Consider the following 8618-nt stretch of genomic DNA (forward strand, 5'->3'; position numbering starts at 1 on the left):
AAAGGCAAAAACACTCTTTCTAGCGTCTCGTGCTTTCTGGGTCGAGCTTCACTTCAACTTCGAAGAGCGAGAGAAAACAGAGAAACTCTATAACCATGGAAACTATTAGTTGATCACATATAATTAGTACTCTCAAATTTTATTTTATTTTTATTTTTTAAAAATCATAATCATTCCCTTGATCATTGTTTTATCGCACGAACAATATCCAGAAATCTTCAAATAGATTTTTCGTTAATTGTTTGAGGATGTCTTTGAGAAAATAGTATGCAGACTAAATGTACCTTGCTTATCACCATCCACAAAATTATTGGAGGATATTTGAGTTCTTTTTTTTTTTTTTTGTTGGACATCTTATTGCTAGAGGAATATAAAAAAGTTTGCAAAGTCAAGTGCTAATCTTTTTACTATATTCCACTTGACGCTTTTTAATGATATATGCATTAAATTACATAATATTCTCTATCTGTGTGATATGAGCCATAGAGGTCCATAAATTCAAGTGAAAAGTATTCGTTGTGAATATTTGTATAGTATGATGGCCAATTAAAAAATATTATTGAGATTACGATGATAAAACGTGCATTAAGTTCTGTTCCTGTAAGTGGACTTGAGAACACAAGTTGTTTATTTGATTCAACATTTGCCTTGGCAAGTTATTTATAATTTCAATTATAGTAGATAAATTATTTCTTAAAAATATTTATGGTAAAAATATATTATTTATCACAAATATATCAAAATATATTATTTACCATAAATAGAATTTCTGAATTAAATGATCATGTGACTAGCACGTGGGTCTTAACGGGTTTAGTGAATGTTAACAATTTGCACCATATTTTCCAGGTATAAATTTGGGGAAAAAAAAAAAAGAGAAAAGGTCATCAAAGACCAAACTATCACTCACTAAAATAGTTCAGAAGCTATTAACGCCATAACCTTTTTTTTTTTTTTGGTCCGAAAACTATGGTATAAGCCAACAGTATTCTTTTGATCCTCCTCGATGATGATGTAAAGTAATAGAATACTTTGTATTGTCATCCTGTTAATAGTAGTGACCCTTTTTTACTTGTCCGTAGGAATTTAGGTTAATTCATATTCTCCATTCAACAGCAAGTGTACAGACCTGAAAATCTATACCCTTTAATATTACTGTTACATTATTTTTGATACCAAGTTATATTTTTCTGGTGAGTTTCAGGCGATGAGCTTCTCTCCGACTCGTTTCCTTACAAGGAAATCGAGAATGATATCTTGTGGGAGGTTGAAGGAAAGGTTTGTAGCACCCTTGTTCCTTTCTTGACTACGTACTTTCTTAACCTGTTGAATGTTGTTGGTAATTAGACCAGTTTTATGTATCCGTGATTATCGGATTTTAGAACACATCCAAAGCATCTACAATGTTTGGTTTGGAATTTGCAGTGGGTTGTTCAAGGGGCAATTGACGTAGACATTGGGGCGAACCCGTCGGCGGAGGGCGGAGATGACCAGGCCGTCAAGGTTGTGGATATTGTTGACACTTCTAGGCTTCAGGTGGGAAAAGATTACAACTTTTTGTTATAAAAGTGTACATTGTTGATACATCTAAGACAAGTTCAATTTGTTTTTTCTTTTGTTTTTGTTTTTGCAGGAGCAACCTGCTTTTGACAAGAAGCAATTTGTGACTTACATGAAGAGGTACATCAAATCGCCGACACCAAAACTGGAACCAGAGAAGCAAGAGCTGTTCAAGAAGCATATTGAGGGGGCCACCAAGTACCTGCTCTCTAAGCTTAACGATCTCCAATTGTATGTGCTATATTTACTCTCCTTTTTTCCTCTTTATTTAGTACTCATTTTGCTATTTCATCCAATATTGGCTGTTTCTGGGTCATGGGTCCTGGCAGTTTTGTGGGGGAGAGCATGCATGATGATGGAAGTTTGGTGTTTGCATACTACAAGGAAGGCTCTACTGATCCAACTCTTATTTACTTGGCCTATGATTGAAGGAAGTCAAGTGCTAATCCGGTTGTGACCCTCTGAGAGTTTCTCCATGCAGTTCCAGTGTAATCTTCCACGTGGTGTGAGCTAAAACAATGGAAAAAGGAAAAAAAAAAAAAAAAGAAGGAAGAAATAATAACTGTTTGTAGCGTCTTGGTTTTTTGTTTTTTGGTCTGAAAGAATTGGTTGAGGAATAAAATAATATGCTGCATGTTTTGGCCTAAACATCATATCATGATAAGATACCATGCTTCATGTTATGTTTATGTCATGTTTGTGCGGAATTGCTGTATGGTGATCGGTGGATATATTTCGCAAATTAGATAAGAGTAAATCTTCATGACTAATGCTAAAGAGCATCAACAGCGTTGAAACATCACACTAATAAAGTGTGGGACCTAAAAATGAACCCTATTCTCAATTAGTTGTGGCGATTGACACTCGAGCATTTTTCTTATATTGATCCATGAAATGACGGATCAAAAAAGGCCAACATCTTTGCTTGCATCGTTGGAAAAAGACTTAAAAAGAGAACCTACCTACTCTTTGCCAAAAGGTTATCGAGCACGAGACAAGGAGAGAACGACAAAAACAAAGCCTCGTTACGGAAGCACTTTTTGATCTAGTATTAACATGCTTTGCAACTTATCACCTCTGGAAAATATCGCAAAATCATTTCCTACAGAAACTGCAATCTGAAAATACAAGTAAAATGTAAGAATGAATAAATTTCCAACAAACCGATGGTCTGTAGAAGTGCTATTCCGAACCCAGCTGTTCAACATTCTAGAAGGGCTCGTTTAGTTTATGCGTTTAAATTAGTAATTCTTAATTCTGATATTTGAAATTTAAATTTTTTATAAGAGGAAAACACTGTAACAAAATCAAAATTATGAGTTTAAACGTATGAAACAAATAGACCATAAAATTTTATCAAAGTAAATCCCAGGACTTTCAGAGTTCTACAACCAAAGGCATATTCACGTTTCACCGGTACATGGCTAAGTCTTCAACTAAACGAATAGCCTTGCGTTTGCTGGAAGTAAAGATACTGCCAAAATTATAAATTCACGAAATTACTGCAAAATTTGAAAATTTATTGCCATCATTTTGTCATATTACGGGGAGGCAGTTTTGCATTTGATTTACACAAGCAACATACTACTAAATAACTCGTGCATTCAAACCATATATAGAATAAATCACGTTATGAAGGAGTATTGACCATTTTAAGAAGTTGTAGGGAATTATCCATAAATTTTCATGTGTATAAGTTCTAAGATGATTGAAGCTCTATTGACACTAAATCTCCTAACATTTGTTTGTTTCCCCTTTATGTAATTAACACACACATCAAAATCCGTAAAATCAAGAGGATTAAGAATACCGTCAGACACAAGTCTATCAATTCTCCTTTTGGATATGTGACCTAATCTCTTGTGCCACAACAAAGTCGAATTCTCGTCGGTTAATTTGCGCTTTACACCTCATGTATTAACATGGAAGGATTCATTAAAAGAGACAATTGTGTCAAGCAAATATAGATTATCGTAACATGAAAAAGAACCGGTACCAACCAATTTTGAATCATGAAAAAGACTAAACTTGATATTTCCAAATGAACAACAATATCTAAACTTGTCTAAAGCAGAAATAGAAACCAAATTCCGTCTAAACGACGGTATAATGAAAGTCTCATTCAAATCCAAATAAAATTCAGTTCTTAAAAATAATCTAAATGTCTCTATTACTTCGACTTCCACCCACTTGCTATCGCCAACGTAAATGTATCTTTCACTATCATTGGACTTTCAGCAACTCAGGCAACCCTGCATAGACACATTGATGTGAGTTGTTGCACCAAAATCTATCCACCATATGTGTTTAGATACCGAAGTCAAGATAGGTTGCTTTCGCAACATGTTGCTTCCATTAATTCATTTTAAAATATTATACATCTTTAAAGAAATAATAGTACCCAAATTTGAATTTAAAATTGCACAAAAAAAAGGGCAAAGTCAACAGTCAAAGTCACAATTGAAGTCAACGTCAAAGCTAACTATTGACTGTTAAGGCTGGACCGGGTCGGGTCAACCTAACCCAACCGGATCCTGAAACTAGCCCCATTGGATACTAACCGTTAGCCCATGTGACCCTTTAATTCTTTTGGGCCTTCAAGCCTTTTGGGCCTTTGATTATCCTTTGGGCTGTTAACACCATTGCTAAAAAAAGGGAAAAAGAGGGAAATATGTTAAGATTTGAGATAAATTAAAATTAATAGGCCAATAGTTTACATAAGTTAATAAATAGGCCAAATTACTGTTTATGTCCATAACTTGTTTGGTTATGAACCATAACTTGACAAGTTATTGTCCATAATTCATGATTTTTGTCCATAACTCGTCTGGCTATGAACCATAACTTGACAAGTTTGTCCATAACTTATCTGGTTATGAACCATAACTTGACAAGTTATGGCCTATTAATTTCTATAATTAAAAGTTGGCCTATATACTTGTAACGCCCTCCGGAATTAAACTTGTTTAATTATGGTAATTGTGGTTTATTAGTGTGCCTAAATTGATTTTCTTAATTAATCATGAGCTTTTAAATTTATTTTAGTATTTGCAATTTCACCCCTATTTGTTTTATTTATTTTTCCTTAATATTTTTCCTAATTTTCTTTTCCTTCTATTTCTCCTTTTCCTTTTTCCTTTTTTCTTTTTTTCCTTTCCCTTCCTCACGTTACTCTCCCTCTCTCTCTCTCTGTCTCGACACACACACACACACACTCTCTCTCTCAATCTCGAGCTCTCTCTTTCTCTCTCTCTTCCTCTCCCGTTCATCTTTCCCTCTCTCTCTCAAAGTTTTCCTTCTCAAGGGCCAGATCTAAACCAAAAACAGAGGTTTCCAAGAGGTTTTCAACATCAAAGCTTGGGTCGAGGTAAAACTCTTTGAAACTTACTTTAGATTTTTAGTTTTAGCTTTGTGGAACTCGTTTTAGACGAGTTTGGTGATTTTTGGTTTAAATTTTTGTTTTCAAATGGAATCCGAATGGGATTTGGTGAAACCTTGATGAAAATTGGGGGTTTTTGATTCTTTGGACCCCATTTGTTGATTTGAAACTGGATCTATACATTTCCCTTGAGAATATGTCGAAATCGGACCCAAAATTGTAGGTTTTGGCTTTGTTCCTCGCGAATCGGCCATTGTTGGCCCTGGAATTTTTCCCCACTGGTCGACCGGTCCGGTCGACCGGTCACCCTTCCATAGATCGGTCGATCGGTCACCTCTCCACCGGCTGACCGGTGGAGTTACACTCCTCTGTCACCGGTCGACCGGTTCCCATTGAAACCAACCCTAAACAGCCCAAAAATCCTGTTTTGACTTTGAAATTCGATGTGGGATTGACCTAACCTCATTTGAGAACTCAAAATAAGTAGATTAGCCACATGAATCCTTGTTTTCCATTTGATTCTCCGGAATGAATCTCCATTGTCAAAGAATCATGATTTGAATTAAGAATTGTTTATGAACATTGATTTTGAACTATGGCACACTAATATGATACAATTGCATCTAATTAAACAATAATGTTTGGTGAGAAAGATCAAACTCTAAATTGTTGATTTTGATGGGAAAGTTAGTGGCACGATTGGAATTGGAGCATCGAAGGAAAGCGGAGGCTAGGAGAACGGAAAGCTAAACCAGGTTTGATATCCAAAAGGTAGGATATTCTTGTCCATATCCTTGTTAGCCTTACTTTAAATGGTTTTAGCCAATGAAAATGTTTTAGAACAAAACATGTTTAAAGAAAATTATTTTTAAGGAAATAGCATGAGAATGTTATTAAGTTTTCCAATGATTTTGGAAATGAGATTTTAAAGAGTATCATTTCTTAAAATGAAATATTTAAGGAATGATACAATGCATGGTGGCCTCAGAGATCGGGATGTGGGAATCGCATCCTTGGGGGCAGGTCCCGAAACCCGTACAGATCCACTTCTTGTTTAGTGGAATTATGGCTCTGCACTTTTCATTAGACATACATTTTTACCGCTTCTTGTTTAGTGGTATGATGAGCTGCACACTTTCATTATACAGACATATTCTATTATGTGAGTATTTCCTTCTTTCAAAAAAAAGGATGATCAGTTCCGGGTGTATATCTTCGGACCGTGAGTACCTTTATTTTAAGTGCTTTATAAAATTATATCCTACTGGGCATTTCGCTCACCTTTTCCTGTTTTCAAATGTATTAAACCCCTTCAGGCGACGCCAGAAGTAGTGCGGAGTAGGTAGCTATTACCGACGACGTGGACTTGTTTCAGGAAAGTGAAGATTTGTATTTCCTCTAATCCCTTATCTCAAGGCATGTATAAAAGATTATGGATTGTAAACTTAAATATTACTAGATTGTGGTTGATGTCACATTTACTCTTGTTTATATTCATGTATGCTAAACACCTGTGGGAATTCCTGACATGATACCAGGGACGTGGCCAGGGATGTGGTTTTAAACTGGTTTGGTTAGAAATTCCACCACCTTTCTTGAAATTAAATTTCTCCTGAATGCAGGGGGCTTGTTTGGAAATACCTGAATGTTTTAGATTTGAAAAATTAAAATATTTACAACATTATTTGCTAATCACTATCTTAAACAGGTTTAAGTTTCTAAACAAGCCTCCACGTCACTAACCCCGGTTTAGGGGCGTGACAAGACTTGGTATCAGAGCCATTGGTTTAGAACCTTAGGGTTTGGAATACATACATGAATGACATCAGGAAACCACTAAAACAGTCTAGTTTTCTTTTCAGATAAAAGAATGCCGCCGCGCCGTAGAAACCCTAACCCACCGGCGATGCCAAATGAGCAATTCATGGAAGCCATGTACGCCGCCTTCCAGGGGATGGCTACTAGAGCCCAAAATGAACGTCCTGCGGAGGATAGAAAATAAAACTACTTCCGTGAGTACAAGCGTAGTTCAATTCCTGCATTCACTAGCGCGGGTGGACCCCAAGAAGCCGAGTATTGGTTCGAATCGGTGTCTAAGCATCTAAGTACCATGGGAGTACCGGATGAGTATTGGGTGGAGTTCGCAGCTTTTAAGTTTGAAGGTCCTGCAGGTGCGTGGTGGAAGCATATCCAGCGAATGCATGATGTAGAGGGGATGACTTGGGAATAATTCGAAGCACTCTTTAATGAGCAATTCTTTCTCCAAAGTTATCGAGATGAAAAGGCCATGGAATTCATGGGCCTACAGCAAGGGAAAATGACAGTGAGGGAATACGAAGCCAGGTTCAATGAACTGTCCCGTTTTGCTCCCTCCTTGATTGAATCGGAGCGCATGAAGCGCCTAAAGTTTGAGAAAGGTCTTAAGGGTGTGATCCGAAAATCAGTGGTAGCTTTAAGGCATCAAGTCTACAGTGACCTGGTTGCAACAACCATCTCTGTTGAACAAGAGCACATCGCATTCCTCCAGGATCGAGCAGTTTCAGGGAAAACTTCAGGAGGACCTCAAAGGAATAACAGAAAAAGTCGTGATCAAGGGCAAGGTAGTGGGGGAGTGCCTAGTGGTAGCAGTGGCTATTCAGGAAGTGGGAAGAGTGGACCCTATAGCTTTAAGTGCCACCATTATGGGGAGCTAGGGCATATCAAGAGGAACTGTCCTATCAGGGGCCAACTGGTGAACCAACAGACCCAGCAATTACCGTAGAGTCAAAGGGGTATTGCTCCTAGTCAAGATAGACTTCCACAGTTCACGCCTTTCTATCAGCCCCAGTTGCCTGCCCAGATGCCAATTCCTCCTGCACCAATCTTCCGTCCACCGAACTACTCTTATTTCCAGCCATAGGCTTCTGTATCGGTACAGTCTACCCCACTGCAGCACAGTATAAGCCTGGGAACCGAAGACCTAACAACAACGAGAGAGGAAACGGGAAAGCACTGGGGCAGATGCATACCATGGCCGGGGGAAGTTCTGGAGCTCATGCCAGAAAACCAGTTGTTGAGGGTATGGTACCTATTTCTCATTCTTTTGCACGAGTTTTGTTCGACACTGGTGCTACGCACTCTTTTGTTTCCACTACTTTTGTGAAAATTTTGGGTTTGAAACCCGATGACTTAGAGACTTCAATGTTTATAAGTTCTCCATTGGGACGTGTGGAGGTGACTAGTGTATGCAGGTCGTGTGTGATCACGATTGGACGTGAGAAATTAAAGGCAGATTTGATAATCCTTCCTATGAATCAGTTTGATGTGGTGCTTGGAATGGATTGGTTGTCAAAATATGTGGCGATTGTTGATTGCCACCGTATGAGAGTTACCTTGACTACCGGTTCTAGCATGAAAGTAACGTATCAGGGAGGTGTTAACCCGGTTACAGAAGAACAACTACTGAGGCATAGTGTCGGAGGACGACAGAATTTAGCTTGTTTCTCATTCCTTTCGGCATTAGAGGGTGAATCCGGTATCGCCGGGGAGAATGTTGAGGTCCCCGTGGTCGATGAATATGCAGATGTATTCCCTGATGAGTTGCCTGGTTTACCGCCTGACCGGGAGATCGAGTTTTGCATCGACTTACTTTCGGAAATGGCTCCGATTTCTATTGCTCCGTATCGAATGGCGCTTGCGG

The 8618-nt window shown here is 38.0% G+C and overlaps 2 protein-coding genes across 2 annotated transcripts; both read left to right on the plus strand.

The window, feature by feature from the left end:
* Positions 1-570: 570 nt before the first annotated feature.
* Positions 571-2006, plus strand: LOC21385996 (translationally-controlled tumor protein homolog). The gene is given in 7 exon segments (XM_024163814.1): positions 571-600; positions 1027-1090; positions 1199-1278; positions 1426-1536; positions 1634-1791; positions 1890-1981; positions 1984-2006. Coding segments are annotated over 7 exon segments (558 nt in total).
* A 5220-nt stretch (positions 2007-7226) lies between these two features.
* On the plus strand, positions 7227-7700 carry LOC112091064. The gene has a single exon (XM_024163815.1). It carries the CDS (start codon positions 7227-7229, stop codon positions 7698-7700), a length of 474 nt encoding a protein of 157 aa, XP_024019583.1.
* The last annotated feature ends 918 nt before the right edge of the window (positions 7701-8618 follow it).

The sequence above is a fragment of the Morus notabilis genome, unplaced genomic scaffold (genome assembly GCF_000414095.1).
Source record: "Morus notabilis unplaced genomic scaffold, ASM41409v2 Scaffold707, whole genome shotgun sequence".
NCBI classification, from domain to species: Eukaryota; Viridiplantae; Streptophyta; class Magnoliopsida; order Rosales; family Moraceae; genus Morus; species Morus notabilis.